At 39.1% G+C, this 22923-nt stretch overlaps 1 protein-coding gene across 1 annotated transcript in view; it reads left to right on the forward strand.

Moving 5' to 3' along the window:
* PTPRG (protein tyrosine phosphatase, receptor type G) overlaps positions 1–22923 on the forward strand; it is a 650284-nt gene that overhangs the window by 481446 nt on the left and 145915 nt on the right. Inside the window, exon 7 of the mRNA XM_023529707.1 lies at positions 21824–21890. Coding sequence (XP_023385475.1) covers positions 21824–21890 — 67 coding nt within the window. The remainder of the gene's footprint in view (positions 1–21823; positions 21891–22923) is intronic.

Genomic DNA, 22923 nt, shown 5'->3' on the forward strand with positions numbered 1-22923 from the left:
TTATAATAAATATTTTAACTATAGGGGGAAAAAACTCAATTAAAGAAGTGTGGTCATTTTGGAGTTAGGAGTACCTCTATTTTTTATTAATAAATGTAGGAACTTCATTATTATAGTGGAATGGGGGGCTGAAACAATTGTCCACAGAAATTTATTAAGGCTAGAGTTACACTAAGACAAATAACATGCCTTAGTCATTGTCAATGGGAAAATTCATTATATTTCTAGGGCATCTGTATTAGCAGCAGTGGCTGAATAGCTATATTAATGTTCTGGTGTGTGATTTGGGTTAATTACTGTCATAGTTTTATTAGGCTTTGACATGACTTTTTTTTCTTCCAGCAAATAAAACTTGAGGAAAGTCAAGATTAGTATTAACTATCTTGCTGCAAATTAATTTCTAATATGGACAACTAAAATCAACAACTATAAAACCACACTGTCAATAGGAGAATGAGGATTAACTAATATAGACACTGCACAGAAAGCCTCTTCGACTTAGACTTTTCTTTGGAAATGTGTTAGTTCATTTGCCTGGAGAGATGTTTATGACCTGAGTGTTCTGGGAAGACTTTCTGGGAAGACTGGTGGATAAGAAACTAGCTTAAGGAGCATATTTTAGAGACTCAATTTGGATGGATTCAGCATTTCCAGTTTGGCAGTTGACGGTCTACAAGTCATAGATCCTACAACTTCTAGAGATAACGTGGAAGCCTTGACATATAATTTGGGTAATCAGGAAATAATCATTTATCTAGTAACAAGTTGTCTATCATCCACATCTCAACTTAGATCTTGGTCTCGTTTCAGGTTTATTAATTTGCTCATTTAATAAATGTTCAATGAACACTGCACTGTGTGCTTAGTATACAACAATGAGCATGACAGATGCACTTTGTGCTTCAATGTGAGGATTTCTGGTACAATTATTTTCTGTAGTAATATTCACAACTTAGGGATTATTGCTACTTATAGATGTCAAGGCTGTATCACAGTAACTGATCTTTATCATAATGTATCTAAAATAGAATTCCCAAATTTTATTCTCTGGGTAACCCTATTGAATTGAATTATATATTTTTTACATATATATATATATAGAGAGAGAGAGAGATATTGACAGATATATTTTGAGATAGATAGATAGATAGATAGATATTTTTACCCCGGTAAAATTACTGAAAAGGAAGTGATATGGTCAGATTTTTCACCACTTCCGTGGTTTTGTCATCATGGACACAAATGGAATCTAGAGAGGAGCCAGGATGATATCACTGGCTCATGGTGGATGATTTTTATGTATATATGTAGGTATGTATGTTAGATAGACTCTAGCATCAGTTACGTAGCAGGTTCGTCAACCGTTCTGGCAGACACCATTTACTAAAGAGAAGTACTGAAAGGTCTGACTCAGTCAGGAAAGTGAAATCAGGTATGTAATGACTGAACATTGTCGCTCTTGGTTTGGTCCCCTAAAACCTCCTAAAGACCTTACAATGTCTTTAGTAAATGTACTAGAAATAGATACTGATGTGTTTCATGTAGCATGGCTCTTTGCAATGTAGCAGTTGCATAAAGAAATGATCTTTTTAATTTTATCTGTTTTCATAGCACTGAATTTTTTGGAGGGTATACAACTTATGCCCAGTCTTCTTACTAAAGGTTCATATGGTTTTATGAGAAGGATATAATAATTTAATTAATGTAAGAATGTTATTGAAAACAGTAGCTGTCTCTTGAATATTTTTACTAGCAATATCAATGTCAGGCTACTCTCAGCATTATGACCTTGACTTTCTATACAGTATTGAACCACGATCTCTCTCACTTATAAATTAGAGGTGTTCAAGGTGTTCTACTTAATTTTGAGAATAAGAGAAATGTGAAACAGCTAGTTTTAGAATAGAAATTACAGCATATGCTTGGTTATACCACACTTTTCACAGTGGACATGCCCGTGATGGATTGTGTCTCAGTAAAAATTTTGTCAATAGAATTAGATTCTTAGGTGCATCATGGGAGCCTGTTCTTCCAATGATTTGTATGGTAAATCATTTATACAGTGAAGCATATGTCTATAAAATGATTAATCATTTTCAAATTCGAGTAGAGATTTAGGTGTCCCTTTATTTTCATAAAAAGATTTCTGAACCACTAAAACTGTACTGATATGCTTACACCAGAAAGATACATGAAATACTGTTACAACAGATATTATTATAAAGACAACATTTTATAATTCAACTAATATGTTTCTAAATCCCAAGTAATAACCTATTAACTTGAAGAAATGTTTATTATGGCTATAAATGCCATTGTATAAAACAGATTAAGATTTCTCTGGAGATTTTTTTCCATGTGAATTGAGTTTTGAATAATATTTGTTTTATATTATAGCGAAGGTTTTCTTCACTGATCTTACAGCAAAGAAAATGTACAAAATACATTTTCTGATATCTGAATACTGATATTCACTCCAGAATCTGGAAGACTAACCAGAGTCATGGTCAAAGATCAAACACTAAAAACATTTATTTGTTCATTCATTCATTACATACGTAATGAGCACCTACTTGTGTCAGGTATTATACTGAGTATTTACTGTATCTTACTTCTCCTGTTACAGAGGAAAAATTTTCAGTCAGTGCTTTAATAGAATTTTTGCATCTGTTGATTATAAATCAACGGAAATCTCTACCTTCTCACTCCAACTCTAATGAGTTTATTAGAGTTTATTTATTGCCTCTCAGTTTCAGATCCACCTTTCTTTGCCTATCGTTACCGTACTTGAGCTGAACCTTGTAAACATGTCTCCTTTGGTAGCTGGTACAGTGGTAAGCTTTATTAATAGAGGGTTCTGGGAGATACTGCGAAGGGTGAAGCTTCTGCTTCTGCATGCTGCATGGGTATGGCAGGCGGCTGATCAGCAAGAGGGAGGCCCAGTGGCAACTCTCAGAACAGTAACAGCCACACGCTCCAGCCAGTTTCTGTACCACTAAGTCAGCTTCTCTTTCAGATCAACTCCAGCCCAATTACATCCTTGGCATTTCGTCTGTACTCTGCCTGTGTCTTCCAGTAAATTTCTCCACCACCCAATGAACCATTCTTCCGGGTGTGGTCTGGCCAATTTTCAAATCTCCAACAAGATTCTCTGCTACCTAATGGGCCAGTATTGTGGACTGTTGTCAGCCCGCACCTTCTGGCAGGTTCCTTGCCTTGAGTCGCATGTTCCTGTGGCATCCTCACCTTCCCTAAAGAGATCTGAACATCAGTCTTGCGAGAAGGGCCCTCTTCTGAGTTATTAATTTCTTCCTTCCTCATTCTCTCTCTGCTCTAGAGATAGTGGCCATTTTCTGCCTTTACTTCTCCTGTTCCTCTTATAGCCTTTTTTTTTCTACCATTGTCGGTGGTGACCCGCCTTTCACTTGTTAGCAAGTCCTTATATTTGAATTAATTATATGTTTTCTGTCTCCTGACTAGACCCTGACTGAAAGAGAAGGGGCAAGAGAAAAGCCACTTGCAGAAAGAACTAATTGCTAGTGAACTGCCAACTCAAAACCAACAAACTATTTTCTTCAACATACTCAATAACTGATTTGATTTCAGTATGGATTACATCAGACAGTCCATAATCGGGTGCTGACTACCCCCACCAGCATTACTGCATTGAGTACGAAACAAGTAAATACTCATTTTATGCCTCCATAATTTGAAGGCATTTATCCACTCAGCGGAGATTTATTCAGCAACATCGGCAGGTTTGGCACTGGTGTAGGTGCTAAGAAAAAAAAAAAATGATACTGAGACACTGCGCTGCAAGTTGGTCAGGAAGATGGGACCTGAGTATGTGAAAGGTTAACCAACAAAGCAATAGGAGTTTGCAAGGCAGCATATAGTCCCATTAGCTTTTGTATTGCTTCATATTTCTAGACTAAGTAATATTGTAGAACATGGGTATTCTGTTCTGTACAATCCGTTCACACTTCTAAGTGCATGGGCGTTCATTTGTCTTTTCAATTGTTTCCCATTTTCTCTGCATACACAATACTTGCTGATAGGAATTGCAAGGGCTTCAAATTGGTAGGTCCTCTGTAATCAATGAAAATAGTTTACGACACTAGATCTTTGAAATGGTGTCTGAATATGCACACTTTGGGACTTTAGGAAGCATGTTTTTTACTATATAAATTACTGGAAGCCAGCTGTGCAGGATGAAGCACGAGTGCTTTGTGGAATGTCATTAGTTTGGAAATTGTAAGACTCCATGTGAAGAGATTCTAGTTTTGGAAGCTTTATGCAGGCAGCATTCGTGAAGCCAGGTTGAGTCTGGTGTCATTCATACATGTATCCTATACAGAATATTTAAGATGTTATCCTTCCAGAATTGTTCTAGGGAGTCCCTTGAGTGAAAGCGTATGCAGTTCTTGTAGAGATGTTAAATCACATTGACAGGCAATGCCTTTGCCTTCTGGAACTCTGAACCGTTGCTGAAAGTCATGCTCTGGAATTCTCTGAATGAGCCTTTCCCAACACATACTTTAAGGAGCCCTGGTCCTGGAAGATGCTTGACCTTGGTGGAGTCCTGGGAAATGCTTCTCCTCTTAAAGACTGACAGTGTAATTTAGCATAACAAAAGCTCTCCGATAAGTCCTGAAGTAAAAGGAACTGATCATTTTTCAACATGATATTTCTGAAATATTGTTCACCCTGGATCCTTTTTCCCTTAAGTTATCGTCCCACCCAAATACTGTTTTTTTTTCCGCACTAATTAGAGCATCTTTGGTTATGCATATCTGTCTTTAAAGCCTTCGTGTGTGTGTGTGTGTGTGTGTGTGTGTGTGTGAGAGAGAGAGAGAGAGAGAGAGAGACAGAGAGACAGAGAGACAGAGAGAGAGAGAGAGAGAGAGAGAGAGAGCGAGAGAGAGAACACCTGTATGGCTTTTTAAAGGATATTTGGTGGCTCCTGACATCCAATTATCAGTTATCCAATCCTAAAAATTAAAAGGATTAAGTAACTGATCATGAGCCCTGGAAGGGGAACTATGCATATGGGGTAGAGAATTATGATGATGTAGGCAATGGCTTAGGTTGTACCAGAAAAACATGGTCTCAGGTTTGAGGCCTACACTGCCACTTTCTAGCTGGGACTTTTGCAGATTACTTGTTCTTGCAAAGCCTTAGTTGCCAGATATGTTATATGAGCATGATTACTTGTTATTACCTCATAAGGTTTTTGCAGGCAAAGTAAAATAATGAAAGTTACGCATTTGGCGTAATGTGTGACACAGTGTAACCTCTCATAGACATTAATAGATACTAACTATTGCTATTTTGAAGAAAACTAGATTGTGGCTAGCATTTGAGGTGGTCCTCTGCAGATCCTATCTGGGTATCATAGAGGCAATGGCTGAAATCATTTTGAACTAGGTTTGCACAGGTACTGCTAGTGAAATGGAAAAGATTGTAACTGAAACTAAGTGAAGCCAGTACTGTGTCCCTAAGATCTGTGTGTTCCTGTCTGTGAGGAGGGCTCCATGAAGAAAGGGAAAGAAAACAGCAATTCACACTTGAGGTTGCTCCTCTAATTTGGCGTCGCATGTCAGCTCTTCACCCCTGTGCTATGACTATTCTCCCAGAATTCACTTTAGAGTATATTTCTTCAGGTCTTATCTGCCTTTCAGTGTGGATCATGTCATCTTAAACCCTATCTCAGTATAGAGAATCGTATGTATCACATAAAAATAATGATTCCTGTCTGAGAGTTGATTTCATTCTGGGACTATTTGGGAAAACGGTGTGTTATGCTCAGCAAAACATTTCTGTATTTTCTTTGCCCAGGTCTAGGTGAGGCCAGGCTCCCTAAAGTCTACAGAGATATTCCATATCATCATTTTCTGCCCCCATCCAGGTCCCACATGGGAGGAGGAGGGGATTAAAGATTAGTGGTGTGGGACTGTGGTCTGTTATCGGACACTGAGAAGTCATGCTCCGGTTTGACAACCTCTTGCAGTGTGTCAAAAAGACAGGAACACTTTGGAAACGGAGGTAGCACTGATGCCTCCACTTGCTCTGGGTTGTCTTTGCCAAAACACTTGCTTGCTTTACTATAGGCATATGTGAATTGATTCATTTATCATTTATATATTTGATACAAATTTTCCAAATTTGATATATGCACAAATCAAAACCACAAAATGCACATATCAAATTTGATGTATGTACAGATATTGTCAAAATCGATATATGCAAATATATCAGCATATAAATATAGTGCTTTTGCAAAATGGAATTAAATTTTTTTTCTGGTCCTCAAAAGTAATTATGTTGTACAGCCTGAGGGTCCATTAGGAAGAAGAGGAAAGTGGGATGCCCTTGATCCCAACTTGCAGAGGGAACCAGTAATGTTTGCTCTATCTGCTGTCAGAAGTTTTAAAAGCATTTATACAGACGTGTCACCTAAATAGGATGAAACTCTACTATTAAGTGATTTTGACCCTAGTAATGTCTCCTAGTCATGTCTTGATGTTGGTAGATATAGATTTTCCTTATTCTTTTTTAACAACTTTATAGCATTACACTGAACAGATGATACCATAATTTACTTAACTTCTTAGCTTTTAATGTTTTTTTTTTAGTAGTTTGAAGTTTTTTTTCTATAATGAGTAACACCAAAGTGTTGTATTCACAAATATGCGCCCTTATTTATTTACCCAAGTTTTTTCTTTGCATAAATTCTTTGAAGTAGATTTCCTGGGTCAACAAGTATGCCCAGTATTTATTTTGAAAGGCTATCCCAGATTAATAAGACTCTAACCAAGTATGCCTGTACCTGTTGGACAAGTTTCTCATCAACACGGGGCATTTTCGATTTGGAAGTTATTATTTAACTCACAAGAATCTTGTGCTATTTTTGAATCTCATCTTCCTCCTTTCTTTCTGCAGTAGCCTCGTGATTTCATGCACTTCAGTTGTTTAAGTTATATAAGAAAGTCAATAGGAAACAACAGAAATGCTGACCTTTAAATATTCTAAGTTAATTTAAAAAGTAACTTTTAAAACCCAAAATAAATATGGCGATTTATACTCGTAGGTTCGTATGAGTGGACATAATCTTGCTAAAATGACATTCGACTGAGTGTTTCCATTGTACACAGGCACTTTCAAAGCTTGTAGATTTTCAGGCCATTAGGAAAATATGGATTTTCAGGCTATCATCACATTTGTCTCTCTCTTATCATCCTACCTCCTGATTATTCTGTACCCTAGTGGCCTGACTTTCAACCAGACCGGATTTTCATCTTCTTCTGGTTTCACTGGAGGTGGTATACAGATATCTGAAATTCATAGATAAACCTCCTATTGGTTTATCTTCTCAACACTAATACGAATGACTTAAAATCACAAACGAAAATTTCCCTTTCCCTTGGGAAATTAAAAAGAATATTTAGCTTGGGCACATATCCATAACTAAAATTTGGTTCTGTAGTTTTGAATAATACCAACGGATTTTCAAGGGGTTGGGGATATGAGCAGTTAGGTTACTACTCTGTAAAAAGTGATTGATAATGAAGGAAAAACTATGAAACTCACGTTTGCTCTTCACTGACAGCTAAGCCCAAAAAAGAGAATTAATATGTCACTTATATATGTGCTTGAAGCCAGTATTATTAATTTCCCTTTATTATACAAGAATTCCAGCATAGATTATATAGAGTGTAACTGTACCAGGCTCAGTATTGATTGAATCCAAGGCACATTCTAATAGTGAGAGAGAATGTAAGTAAGAGGGATTTTCACAAATAAGCTTACTATGATGTTTTTAATTAGCCAATCATGGTTTACATATATCGAAAGCAGTTTTCCCAGTATATCGTATTGTATATATTATAGTATTAGAATATAGTAATAACTGCTATTTTGGGAGTACTTATTATTCAATGAATGGATTATTTTATCAGTTTTCATGACAGTTATAAGAGGTTATTGCTGCTATCTTTATTTCAAAGTTGAGGGAATTGAATTTCAAGGAGGTAAGTGACTTGCCTAAAGTCAGCACAGGAGCTAGAACACAAACCTGAAGATCTGCCTGACTCTTAAAGTCCTTGCACTTGATCATTATGCTCTGTTGACCGGTCATGGAACAGATTGAAAACCTATCACAGAATCGCTCGTGCCTTTTGGTACCATTTGAATAAAGTTCAAATTCAATATCATTTCTATGCTCCCTATATTCCTGAAACATTGCACCCACTCTCATGTACTTTATTGGCTGAAAACTTTCTGTTAACATTGGTGATGGTTCATATGACAGAAAGAGAAATAATTTCCCACTAAGACAGCAAATCAGTGGATAAATGAATCACGGTGTTTTCATATGATGAGATTCCCTATAGCAATAAAAAAGAACAAACCACTGCTACCTGAAACATGGATGACTCTCACAGATACAATGATAAGTGAAAGCAGACAATATAGGAGACTGGTATATGATTAATGATACCATTGTAATTAATGATTTCGCTAATTATATATGGTGGTATAGACTGAGGGCAGGATGGGTCATAAAGGAGGCTTCTGGGTACTGAAAATGTGCGTCTTCATCTGGACTGAGGTTACATCTGTGAAAGTTTATTCAGCTGTTTCCTTAAGATTTTATATTATACCTAAATTAAAAGTTAATAGAAAGAGTAAATCACACCACAAAATTCATCCAGGGCCTCAGTGTCTATGGGAGAAGCGTCTTTTTAATCTAAGGATCTCTGCATCTTAGAGTTGATGCTTAATGAAACTTCTTATTGGCACCCAACTTACATGTGAGCCAGTTACCTGACAACCTTGAGAAGGTAATTCACAGGCAGTAATTTAGAAATAATTTTGAAGGTTCAGAGGAATAAATTTATATGTCACTCCATCCATACAGTGAAGTATACACGCCACATTCACAAGAGAACTCTCCAGGGCTCTACCTTCTAGTGACATTTAGCATGGGGGCATACATCCTGAGACTTTGGCTTTATTAGAAACTGGTCACCCAATTATTATCAAAAAGGATCAGCTTTAGTCATTTACCGAGGCTTAGATTATGTTTGAGGAGGCAATAAAGCATGAAATACATTTTACAAAGGTTTTCTCTGAAATTATAATAAAGTTTGAGAACCTAAAGCGGACCTCTCCAAACAGGCTAACAAACTGCTTTATGTAGCTCATTCTCCATACTGTTCTATCAAGAGAATTATTTCACTGCACCTTGTATAACAGTGAGAACTTTGCAGATCTAACATTCTAAAACAACTCTCACATTTCCCAGTGCTCTTAGCCTTTTTGAATTACTTTTGCAGTGATACCAAGATCTGACTAATATACCACCTATGAAAAGCTGTTTCTAAATTTTGGGTGATCATCATGTGACATTTACAGATAGACACAGTTCATTTACCATGCCATAAAACTAGGGTAGTTTCTGTGCCATCATCGGAAGCCTCCCTGCTTGGTAGCTGGACCCTTTGTAATAACCACTAATCAAACAACTATTTCCCCCAAATTTTTCAAGGCTTATTGTGGGAAAGGTACTGGGTTTCCTATTAGTCTGCAAATAAAAGCAAACCCAAAGTCTGGTTGACATCGCGCTAATATTATATCTACTAATACTCATGTCGGTATTACATAGCCCATAGGCTTTGAGCACTTTGGGCAGGAATATTTCATTTTCTTTTTTTCTTTTAGCTTTTGTTCATCGAATAGATATATCTGCAGTAAAATATATCCTGGTTCAATCATTGACACTTGCAGGTGCTTAGTAAATATCTGTTGAATGTATGAGTTAGTGAATGGATTAATGAATGGGTAGACGGATGAACAGGTGGAGTTTAGCACTGATAATTTAACAAAAAATATTTAATCAACATTTATTGAATTTGCCATATTTGCCTGGTACTTTGATAAGTATTTTATGTGGATTATTTCATTTGACATTCTCAATAACTCTGTGAGGGAAATTTTGTTAGAACCTCCATTTTATAGATTGAGGAAATTGAGGTGTAGGGATGTTAAGTAATTTGTTTGCTTAAAACTGGGATTGGCAAATTTTCTCTCTAAGGTGCTAGATAGTAAATACTTTTGGCTTTGCAGGCCATGAGGTTTCTGTCCCAACTGCTCACCTCTATTGTTATAGGGCAAAAGCAGCCACAGACAGCATGTAAACCAATGGGCATCACTGTGTTCCAATAAAATTTTATTTACAACGTCAGTGGGCGGGATTATCTCAATGGCCATAGTTTCCCGACCCCTGTCACACATAGTCAGTGGCGGAACTTTGATTCGAAGCAAGACAGCATGACTTTGAAAACCATGCGTTTAATCAATTTGGAACAAAAAGCAAGAAACTTGCCTGAGCGGTCTTCAGTCTTCATTACTGTTTTTTTGTGTTTTTTTTTTTCTTTGCCTTTCCCTCCAGATTTTTTTTTTTTTTTCCATACCGCTTTTCAGTTGTTAATCGAAAGAAAATAAAACTAAAGCTCACCTCAGGGTAATAATTCTCTGGTCTGTATGCTGTGGAATATAATGCTTATTGTCACACACATCTTTTCATTTTACCTGTGCAGGTCTTATCCAGGAGGTAGGCATCATCATACAGTTGCCCAGAAGGATTAAGTCACTTACCTCAGGTCTCACAGCCAATACACAGCCAGGAATTGAATCAGATTCTCTGTACATAAAACCCAGTATTCTTTCAATTCTCTAGATCCTCTGGTTAAAGTTTTCTTTTATCATCTTTCTCCCTTATTGCTTTCCTCTTTTTCACTTCTTTAAAAGCCACCTGTTTTTCTTTCCAGAAAACATTCATTAGTGTCTGTTCTATGCTGGCACTAAGGTGGAACTGGAAATATAAAATCAAGTTAAAATATGATCCCTGCCTTCAGGAAGCTGAGGGCCCGGTCAGAGAGGTAGGTGTTAAAAGCAGGCAAGTAAAGGGAAGTATCGTAAGTGCTGTGAGAGAGGGTATATTATGGTTGGTGCCCGGGTGACACTGGAGGGCATGCGGACCTCTGACCTACTTAAAATTTGAGGACCTTCCAGCCTGGATTTACTTTAGATGCACCAACCACCTGGGCTATACCCTGAGCTTCAGGTATTGACAGGCAGAAGTTAGTCCTGGGAGGGAACTAAACAGAGTGGTAAGCTGGCACATATTTAGAATGGGCCAGTTTGGATGCGTGGTCAGAGAAGGCTCCTTGCCGGCATCCTGTTTAGCAGAGATCTGAAGAATGAGAATCTGCCCTGCAAATTGCTGAGCGAGGAGCATTCTAGGTACTGGGGAAGCTGAGCAGAGGCCTGGAGATAGTGAAATGCTCAGAACATTTGAAAAGAAGAAGGAGGCCCCTGGGGCTGGACTGTAGTGGACCTTGGGAATCATGGCAAGAAGAATATGCAGGTTACCTGGGCCCAGACCTTGGAGAGCTGGTGTTTAACTTAATTATTGAAAGATTATTCTAACTGAGTGACTCTCACACTCAGAACCACCTAGGGAGCTTTTAAACATCCAGATGCCCAGGCCACACCCTGGTCAGTCAGAAGAGCGTTTTGTCATTGTTGTGTGCTTTCTTTGTTCTTTTAAAGCTGGTTAAAGGCGATTCCGGTGGCAGTGGACAGCCAGGGGCTGAATCACTTGTGTAATTACTGTGTAGAGTAGGTAGTGGAAGGTCATAGAGAAAGCAGGGAAACCAGTTAGGTAAGGCTGTTGGATGTTGTTTAGGTTTAAGATGGTGGTGGTTTAGGTTAGGGTTAGAATGGAGGAGTTGGAGAGAGGCTGTGGACAGATATGAGTTATGTTTAGAAGGTAGAGTCTTTCAGAATGTCTGATGTATCACACGTGGGTGTGTCAAGAAAAGGAGGAATCAAAATAATTCCTTGGTTTGGAGCGTGGTCTACTGAGTTGAAAGATAGTACCACTTTATTGAAATGAAAGATGGAAAATAAAAGATTGGGGTGCAGGAGGAGGTCTCATGATTGGTTGACTTTAGCTTGGGATCCCAAAGCTATTGGTCTGTCTATATCCGGAAGTCGAGTTATTTTTGTATATTTGTGTGTCTGCGTGTGCCCGTTTGGCACACTCTTTGTGAAAAGAGTGACTATAGCTAAATTTTTAAAAAGACTCTTGGATGTTTTAGGCACTGTGCTCTCTTGGATGTTTTAGGCACTGTGCTAACATTCATTTAATCTTATTAATGACCCTATGAGGCTATGGGGGAGTAATCTCTATTTTACAGATGAGGAAATTGAGGCACAGCAAGATTGTAATGAACCTCCGCGTCATCACACAGCTGTTACGTGGAAGAGGTTTTTTACCTGGGTTTACCAGCCCAGTTTCATATACTCCGTACTTAACCACTACACCAGCCTTATGGACTCAAGTTGCTATTCAAAATGAGCCCATCACATTGAACTACAGGAGATCCATCCGCATTGTTTTCTAAGGAATGCCTTATTCTCAGTTATTGTCTAAGGCCGTTTTTATAAAATATGTTTCTTCCTACTTAAGCGTTACCTATACCTCCCTCACTGGGGCCATTTTTTCCAACTGAGCTGCTAAAGGAATTGAAAGATCCTGAGCATGAGTTAGTAGACTACATGCTCTTTGAATAAATCATATTATTTTCTCAAAGGAGAGAAAGTTGGCCCAGTGAGGCAATGATTGCTGGGAACAAACTTTCTGGTTTTCCATTTTGTTCCGCTACACATGGCACATTCTATCAATCAAGGCCTGTTGGGAAAGATTTTTGTCTTTCTTCGTTGCCATTTAATTTTATCCTCTGTTGAACTCAGGTGCATTTTAAATACAAAACCAAACCATTCAGTTAGCATTAATCTGTGTCCTTCCTAAGATGGGGCTGGCGTTTGTTTAGACTACCACTTACTTGAGAGGAATCTCCCTAATTTGTGGATTTGAAGACATTTGTCCACTTAGATAATCTTTTTTTGCATCCCCCCCCTCCCCAAACATTGCTTACCTAAGGCTCTTAAATCAGACACTCCAGCAGTTTTAACAATGTCTAGTGAAAACAATTTTCTCTGGTTTGTCGGTGGATGACATAGTATGTTTAGATGACTTAACAGGTTGATTTCAGAGTACGGTGAGAGAGAGCAGAAGTTCTCATAGTATCAGGCATCAAAGCCCTCACATGCATGCCTGGTTTGGAATAGGGAGTGCCCTGTGAGGTATTGCCTAGAAGAGTGGACTGATACTTAATCAATCTTCAGAGAGAAATGTATGGATGTAATCATTCAGTGTTCCAAAGGAAGCACAAAATAGAAATACCCCCTCCAAAAAATAAAGCGTTGGAGTGTGTAATTAGTTTGCACTTAGCTTGGTTGCTATAAATTAGAAGTAACAGCTGGTCACGCCAGTGCATTTTGCTATGCACCCTGCCCTGGAACAGCTGTCATTAAAAAGGCCTTAGGTTTGATGCTGATATTTATTGGTTTTCTATGTTTGTTTAAACATAAAAGCCACTGAAAACTCTTTGTCCCAGAATTATCCATGTTTATTTGCATCATTGGGGCTTTGCTCATTACTTTTGCCTTTTCCTGGTTGGAGCTTAGGTTCTAAACATATCGTTTTCCCTCAAACTCTAGAAGTTGTGCTGTACCATAGCAGCTCAGGTCTGTGAGGGTTAAGAATTTATTCAGAAGGATGGGAACTGGCTTTTAATAGCTGACACACCAGTGTGAGGAAAATTGTGATGTGTAGTCTCAGTGGAAACCAGGGCTTTCATCCTCTGTGGGAGCTAAAACTGCACTCTCAGCTCTGTAAAGAAGAACAGCACTGTGATTTGTTCAGTGTCATATCCCAGCACCCAGTTCTTGGCATGTAGTTATCTATTGCTGTGTAACAAATTGCTGCAAGCTTCACAGCTAAAACAACACACATTTACCATCTCACAGATTCTGTAGGTCCTCTGCTTCATGATTTCTCATGAGGTTGCAATCAAGGTGTTAGCCAGGGCTGGAGTCTCATCTGAAAGTTCAGATGGGGAAGGATCCATTTCCATGCTCACTCAGTTGTTGGCAGAATTCAGTTCCTCAGAGACTTCAATTTCCCTTACCGTACGGGCTTCTCTATCATGACCGTTCATTTCATCAAGGTGCGCAAGCCGAGTAGGCAGTGAGAGTCTGCTAGCAAGATGGAGGTTAGAATTTCTTGTAACCTAATCACAGAAGTGATTTCCTTTTGCCTTTGCCACATGCCACTGGCTAAAAGGAAGCCACTAGGTCAGCCCACCCCCAAAGGAGGAGATTACACAAGGGCTAGAATACGTGAAGTCAGGGATCACCGGGAACCTTCTTAGAGCCAGCCCACCACCACGTGCAGTAGGCGCACTCAGTGCATATTGGTTGAGTGAATGAATATAAGAGCTAGGTTTTTGATTCGGACTAAGGACACCATACCATTTTTTCCCTGTCATCTTTTTATACAACCATAAGAAAAGCAAAGTTGTTTTAATATTTTAATACCTACATGATACTTACACAGTCTTGCCCCATCCCTTATAATGCCATTTGGATGCTTGGTTACTAAACTTTAGTTATATCCAAAGTGATGACCTTACCTACTGCTAAGGAAAAAATTTTTCAAGAGAAGGAACAGTCTGGTGACCCCTTTGATCCTATATACCTTGTCTCTTATATTTTTCTTTCTGCATACATGGTAGAGATTTAAAGCAGTCCCCACACAGTGCTTTTTGGATTCTGAATCTTTTGTAAATGGAGTGCCCTGAGCAGCTTTTCGCTTCAGGGGAACGATAAAGCAAGGGCGAGAGTTCACGTCTAATGTGTTTTGGTTGAAGTCACTTGCTACGTGTGGAAAGAGTCAGCTCTGCTTTCTCCCCTAAGCCTTTGATATTGTTGGGACTTTTCAGTGCATGGCCAGATTATTAACGATAGAAAGTCAAAGTTGTCTAGCATTGCCACACTGAATTGAGAGACACTTGCAGGCTAGTCTCTGAACCTGAAATAAGCTTCCCGTGCCCCAGGCGTCCCCAGATCGCATACTTTTTTTTTTTTTTTTTAATTCAAAGGTCATGACAATATCTGTGTGAAGTGGTTTGCTCTGTAGCTTAAGACTCTAGGTTGTATTTTGCTAGGCTGAATTATTATTATTTTTTTTTTTTTGCTTCTTTTCAATTCAGGAGCAACCTTTACTTTGAGTAGACTGGCAGGAGTAGGACAGGTAGGTTCTGGGACTCTGTCTTGAACTGTTGTAAAGGCTTCCCCCACTACCTTCTTGGCTCTGAAACACAATGCATTAAAAAGACAAAGGACAAAAATCACTATGCGGGCCCCTGTGAAAGTTTCATTTGCCAGGTGCCCCAACCTGCCTACTCCCTCCCTCTCTTCTGCTTTGGCTTTGAAATTGAGTGTTGAGTGAGTCCAAAGCCAGAGGAAATGGCATTGCATACCCAGTCCAGGACAGTTTGATCCTGCTGAAAATGAGAAGTTGCCTGTATTGACAATAGGCAAGCCTGCTGCTGGCAAGATCTGCAGTCGTGCCGATTTGCTACTGGGCCTCACTGTCACCCTGCTCTGTGTGTGTGTGTGTGTGTGTGTGTGTGTGTGTGTGTGTGTGTGTGTGTTCCCAGTAATAGGCTTCTCTAAGCCAAGTCTGACAATTAAATAATAAATACTCTGGAGAGGTGGGGGTTAGAGGGATAGGGAATGGTCACTTTAAGTAGACCAAGAGCATTCAATTCATTTCCTCCGTGGCCTTCTCTGACCATGAACCTCAATTCTCTTGAGATGAATAGCTCGTGAATTGACTATTTTCCACTAATATTATAAATTAACAGTAAGTAAGCGTGTCAGTGCTTAGGCTCAGTTTGAAGGGGGGAGGGTGAATCCTATTAGCATTTATAATTGTGTTGCCTTTTCATATTAATCCTATCCCATAGCTGAGGAGTTCAGAGTTTTCTCATCTGTGGGTGGAAACCAGCCCCAGGAGTGTGTGCTGTAAAGTGCTGGAAAATGGATGATGACAGGGGGCCACAGCCTGCCCCTCTGAGAGGAGCTCTTCTCCTGTGAGATGCCTGTGTCATGTTTTGCACATCTATGAGATTAGGCTAAAAGCATGATGCTGAAAATTCATTATTCAAAGCTAAACCAAGGCCCCTGGCCAGGAGGTTACTCTCAGTTTCTTGCCTTTAGCTGATTAGGAGACTGAAATCCTTCCTTTCATGGAGAGCCCTACAGCTCTGCAGAGCCCCTTTTTCTTTGGCCATGCCATACTCTAAACTGCACCTCTGTTTTCCTCTCTGGCTTTATTCCAGGCAGTATGGGATGCTTAATGTACCAGCACCTCTGATTCTGCTTTTTGTCATCTCGTTGAGGAAGAGACAGTTGGGAGAGAATAGAAAACGTTGTTGGGACATCAAAAAGGAAAAAAGAAATTTGCATATTAGAAACAGTGAGACAATAGGCTTTTATTTGTATGAAAAAGGAAATTCATTAAAAGAATGATGTTTTCAGTATAGATCAGAGGTTAGCGGTTTGATGCTGTTATTGTCTTGTACATAGGCACATTGCCTAAATTATTGACAAGTGTTTAATTTGTTAATAAAGGAATCTGGAGTGTGCTCTGTCTCTGGGTAAGGGCTAACTGAAATATAGTTGTGGGAAAGTATCCAAGATATAAATGGTTTGTGCCAGGGAATTCTTGACAGCAACTTGAACCCAAATCTGGCAAATGATAGGTGTTGAAGTCAGAATGAAAGAAGTTGCAGCATCCTCGCTACAAAGGCACTTCAGGTAAGAGCCATGGAAGGAGAGGAAAATCAGATCTGAAATCAGATCGGATGAAAAGTGCCTAACTTCGTTGTAATAAGACACTTTAGCTTCTGAATACGGAGTTATCTGCTAACTATCAGCGAGGATAGGCCATCGGCTCTGCAATTCAGAAGGGCCCCGTGGACTCTCTAGTCGTGCTGTTTGTTACTTTCCTATGTAGCTGTGGTTAATGGTGTAGCCATTCACCCTCGGCAGACATAAATCTTTTTTCTCACAAGAGGATTTTGGCTGGATGTGACGTTTATAGGACCATAGGAGCAGCTGGCAATGCCGGATTCAAGGCAAGTAGGTTGTCTCAGCCATCCTATTTAGCAGATGGCCAGCACTTGATAGATTGAATATTATTATGATCCAAGTCAAGGGCCAAGTGGCACGGTGGACAGGAAAAGTAAATGGCAACACATATCTGAACTCAGTCACATGCAGTCTAATGAGGCCTCACTGCCTTTATTTCATTTTGCTTCAAGCATGAATAAATACAGACCCTCCAGTAGAGCCTGGATTATAGAAACATCTCTAGAGATTATTGATAACTTGGTTATTAATTTGATAGTTGGTTGAATCCTTATGGTGTGCTGTTATTTGAAAAGAAAATTACGAAGTTTAGATTTTATCAGCATTTATATAAATTCAGCCTTTTTCCCAAACCTACGTGTCATGGTTTCCTGTATCACTAATGAGTATATGTATTTTGGTTATGTCTAAAAACACTTAAAAGCTTTAACTTAGGGCCCTATGTCGCATTTGTATGCCATCCTTTTGAAGATGACTAATGCCATGAAAGCTGAAGTGCCCAGAAGCTAAGTTTTGCAATGAGAGCATAAACTCTTCAGGGAAAGGGGGTGACCGTTTCTTCTCGTCCATTTTAAGCTCATTTGTGCAATTGCTGCCTTCTCGGTATTACTGCTTTACTCCTTTGATCTTACAGTTCAGGGAAGCAAATCTCAAGAGCCAGCAACACACATGTGGCTTTTAAAAGAGTAGCATATTATGAAATTGAGCGGATGTCAAATAAAACATAACTTGGATTTTTTTCGAAACTCGAACTCAAGTAGGCATTACTTTTAGAGCTAAGCACGTTGAGAAGTTCAGGAATACATATGTTGTTGTCTGACATTGATTTAGATTTGAGCATTTGGGTCAAGTTGTTGCCCAATCATATCTACCACTGTTGAACATGCATTTGTACTCAGCATTATACTCTGACCTTCATAACATGACCAACAGCCTTATAACCACATTATTCCTCATAACAACATTATAAGATTGTATCTCCATTTTACAGATGGGGACATTGAAGCTCCAAGAGTTCATCTCTGGCTCAGAATTCTATTTTTTCCCTATCTCTTTGCTTCCTATACCCTGGACAGAGACCAGAATTTGTAAACACAGGTTGCTTAAAACAGCCTTGTTTATTGTAAGCATATTTCAAAGCTGACTGAATTGCTTAGCTTATGCCCATAAATTGTTTTAAAGTGGCCAATTGATAGAACAGTGAGTGGAAGGGAGTTTTTTTGTTTGTTCGTTTGTTTTTTCTATTAAGGTTGTGCCTCACCGAACAAACCCACTTAGTAGCGTGCTATTTGGATTCCCACCCTGAGTTTGGGAACCGAGATATAAACTAGAGAACGAGCTTGCTATTATTACTAAGTTACTTCGACCAGTCAGTAATCTCCATTTTTCTCTTCCTTTCTCCTCACCCATCTTCTCAACCTCAGCAATATAAACCAGCACTAGAAGGCCATGGAGGTGAATGGGCATTGTAGAAGGCTTTTCATTTATGGGCTTGCTTCAAATCTGGGTTCAGACCCTTGAGCTCCAATAAGACCAGGCCTGAGTAATCAGACTCAGAGAAATTGTCAGAAGTGATTAAAAAGTGAACTTAGATTAGGTTTTCTGGTTATTTTTTTCTTGCATGGGCTACAAATGTTATCTGTGGGTATAAGTCATGGAGGATTAGGAACACTTTTATTGAGCTTTCACATCATCAAATAAGACTAAATGCATTAAAGGGTTCCCCTGACAACAAAACATTCCCTTGCAGATAGAATCGGAAATCAGAGCATCTGTGAAATGTTGTCGTGGTAGAGGGAGGGGTAACACAGTTTTGGAGAAGCACGTGAATTGATCAGGTTGACAGCAAATGCTGTGTCTTGTGACATGGAATGTCACTAAGAAACTTTTAAGACAAACCATGAGCAAAGTGTATTGGTTAAGAAAATTACTGATATCATAGCCTGTCCCCCATCCTCCATTTCTACACACTCACAGAAACTCTCTAACAGCTAAATTTTGCTCTGGAATGGATGATCCCAATTACCTAAAAAAAAATTATTTAAGTACTTTATGATTCCATTGATTGACTGGTCAGTTCTTCCTGTCGGTGCCTATTTGACTGGTGTCTGCGGACTGAAGGTGGTTCATCTGAGGCTGGATGGTCTTAATTGGACCCACGGTAGTTGGAAGGCTGGTGGATCTGAAACGACCTCAGCTGGGTCGGCCTGTGTCTGCTCCATATGGTCGTTCATCCTCCACTGTGCTAGCCTGGGATTGTTCACCTGGTGGTTTCAGGATTTCAAAAATTACGCAGGACTTGTGTTCAAATCCTATGTAAGCTTCTCCCTGCATCATGTTCGCTAATGTCGCATTAACCAAAGCAAGTTACGTGGTCAAGCCCAGTTTCAAAGAGTGAAGAAGTTGATATGCACTCTTGACGGGAGGAGTGGCAAAATAAATTGCAAAGCTGCAGGTGACAGGGGTAGCAGGAAGTTTGTGGCCATTTTGCCATTTCCGACAAATATTAGAATAACTACAGGTAGTTAAACTGACATTAATATCTCTACCAAACTCAATCTGGAGAAGGGAGAAGAGAGACCATCTTTTTGTCTGTAACTTAAGTTTGAGATAGGCTGTTTCTCTGGGCTCTTGTTTCTGTCACTTTTGAAATTCGGCCTCATTTACTGGTAGACTCTATCTTTATTTTTGAGCTGTGATTGCATTTTTGACCATGTTTTAAAATTTGTGATCAGTTATTTGCTATGGTACGCATATGATTTTTTGTTTAATTTTAGCATATTCCAAGGCTGTTTGCCCTTGGAGAATGTTTTTTTGTGCTTAAACTTGTGTGTTGGACTCTGGCTTGAGCTTTCTGTTAGGCAATTTGGATGTACACCCATGCCAACTCTTAGAATTCCACCATTGTGATCTGATACACTGGGTTCCTAATCACTGATTCTTCCCACTCCCCCCCCCCCGCCACACACACACATGCCTGTAGTGTTTACAATGCAGGACCAAATCCCACATCATTTTATTAATCTATAAACATAACACCATACATTATGATCCTCGAGTCTGAATTATCACTTGGGGCTCTGGACATTAGTAGTAATCACTTTTTACTAACTGAGCATCTAACGCAGCTTTCTCCACCTCCACTTCTGCACCATTATCTTAAACCAGATAATCCTTTGCTGTGGGGGCTATTCTAGGCATTATGGGATGCTTAGCAGCAGCCCTGTCTCTACCCACCTAATGCTTGTAGCCCCTCCTTCTCCACCCCTACTCGTGACAACCAGCCATGTCTGTTAACATGGCCAAATGTCCCCCAAAGGGGTGTGAGTGGGGAGTGGGACACAGGTAAAATTGCCTTCACTTGAGAACCACAGCTCTAACCTGGAGATGCTGAGGCAGAAGAAAGAAATGTATGAAGTACAGGTTATTATCAGATTGCTAACCGGAAACCCAACAGGGAGACTAAAGAAGGAAGGAGTGTGGAAATTTTTCAGTTACCTGAAAATTTAACCTAAGATGGCCTTGGAATACTCTGGATTAACTAGTAAACATCAGGTTGGGTCTTGCAACACATGGAAAGGTTCGTTGATAGCTCAACTTCATTTTGTTAAAAAGCAGATTAAATGTAAATACCATCCCTGAAAAAAAGCTCAGGAGCTGTGCTGACCACAGATGATGGATTTTGAAAAACTCATTATTTGGGAAAAGTTAAACTTAACACAAATAGAGAAAATTGTATCATTACCCATCCAATACTCATCACCCAAGGTCATAAATGATTGATTAATCTTGTTACATCTACACCCTGTTGGTTTCCCCTCCTATTCATTGCTGGATTATTTTGAAGCAAATTTCAGTCATCTCATTTCATTTGTAAATATTTCAATATGTGTCTAAAAAAAGTACCTAAAAACCCAAATTATAATGTGCTGGTGAAATTTTAATCTTCTAGAGAGGGCAAGAATGAGAATTTATGCTGATTAGTATCAGAAAGTTAAGAGAAAGAATGGGTAAGGGTCAAGGTCAAAGAGGCTTGACTTATGGGGAGATTAAAAACCCCAGAAGGAAATGGAAGTGGGAGACACTGTATCTTCAAGCTGCTCTCCTCCCTTCTCCAGCCCTCCTCTCTCCTCTCCTCTCCTCTGTTCTCTCCTCCTTTGAGTGACTCTAGAAATGCTCTTTATAAGTATGTGATAAGGCACAAGAGACTGGGGTCCTTAGAACAAGAGTAGGCTGGCCCAGAACAGATCCATTTTCTAAAAAGGAAGAGAAATAAACACAGTCACAGTAAGGTTTTGAAATATTCAGTCAATGATGGACTGTTCTTTGATGACTTTCAGTGATTTTTTTTTTAGCCGATCAGGGTCTACTTTTAATAAAACAAAGCAAGAAGAAAGTCTTGCCATTGCTTTTAAAATTTTGCTAGGACTGTGTAGTCTTGCCATTGCTTTTAAAATTTTGCTCGCCTGTTCTCATGCATTCTGAGAAGTTCTCTCTTTTGATTTAGACTTCCTCACTTGATTTTATTACGTCATAAATCTCCTATGTTTGGCAAGAGGCATGGTATATGTGAGACCTAAGCAGCTTGCTAGATAACATCTATTTTTCCCTCCTTCTCTTTAGAAGATTAAACTGAGACTGTTGTGTCTGTTGCCAGAATAGATTTAACCAATCATGTTTCCTTTACATGTAGGTCAGTCCAAGGGACAATTCTGCACTGGATCCTATTATCCATGGGTTGAAGGGTGTCGTACATCACGGTAAGTAAGCCACATACACTTCCTTTTGCTGGGAGGTGAAGGGCTAAGATCTCTACCTGAAGAAATGGGGTTATCTTGCAGAGGACAGAGGGTGACACTCATTTCTCATCCACTGATGTTGAAGGGCATTAGCGCCATTATTTGATCGGTAAGAGCACGCCCATTTATTACCTACAAATGGATCTGGGTTAACAGTAAGCAATTTATTTCTTTTCAGGTTCCACTTCGAATGCCTATGTTATAAATCAAAATGCCCAAAGATGTACCATTCATGTGCGTTGAACTTGCCACTCTTCTCATATCTCTTCAAAAAATATTCTTCTTTCAAGTATCTTTTAATTTATACATTTCTTGATTTGCCTCTCAGATTTAGGGGAAAAAATTTAAGTAGCCGTGACAAGTCATTAAACTTGGCTGCATGTGAGCAAGCATCATCAGCTACTTGAATGGAAAATGCTAGGCCATTGTTCTGTGCAGCAGACGTCTTATCCTCAGGCATAAAACTGGCAGAGAAAGTAAGATAAATGGATTCTGTCTTTCCCAACTGGTTTTTATTGGAGAATTTTTCCTGCAACTTTATTATTGGTAATACATCATTACCTATGACATCAAGATCCTCTAATTTCAAAAGTACCCTTGTTGCAGGGAGGGGTGGATTCTAGATGTAATGTAATGACTTGCAAAGTTTTAATAATCTAATTAGAATTCCAAAGACATTGACAGAAATAGCATTAGTAACCATAATAAATCTCCCCTTCATCTCCACGGCTGTGATAAAACGCCTTCACACCTTTCTGAGAGAATTGTCTTTTGACATTAGCTAACTCTGCAGAGCTTAACAAACATCTTCCCTCCCTTTGTCTCCGGGAAACTAAAACCAGTTGTCAGTGTTCAGTTGAAGCAAGTGGGATTTTGGATTAATTGTTCTGCTCTTATAACTGTTAAGTCATGCAGCAGGTAACAATAATACACTTAGTGACAGTAGAGAAAAAGGGTGACTGGAAGCACACCGTAAAGGTTTTCGTTGTAGGAA

This window comes from Pteropus vampyrus, unplaced genomic scaffold (assembly GCF_000151845.1).
Source record: "Pteropus vampyrus isolate Shadow unplaced genomic scaffold, Pvam_2.0 Scaffold41, whole genome shotgun sequence".
Taxonomy (NCBI): domain Eukaryota; kingdom Metazoa; phylum Chordata; class Mammalia; order Chiroptera; family Pteropodidae; genus Pteropus; species Pteropus vampyrus.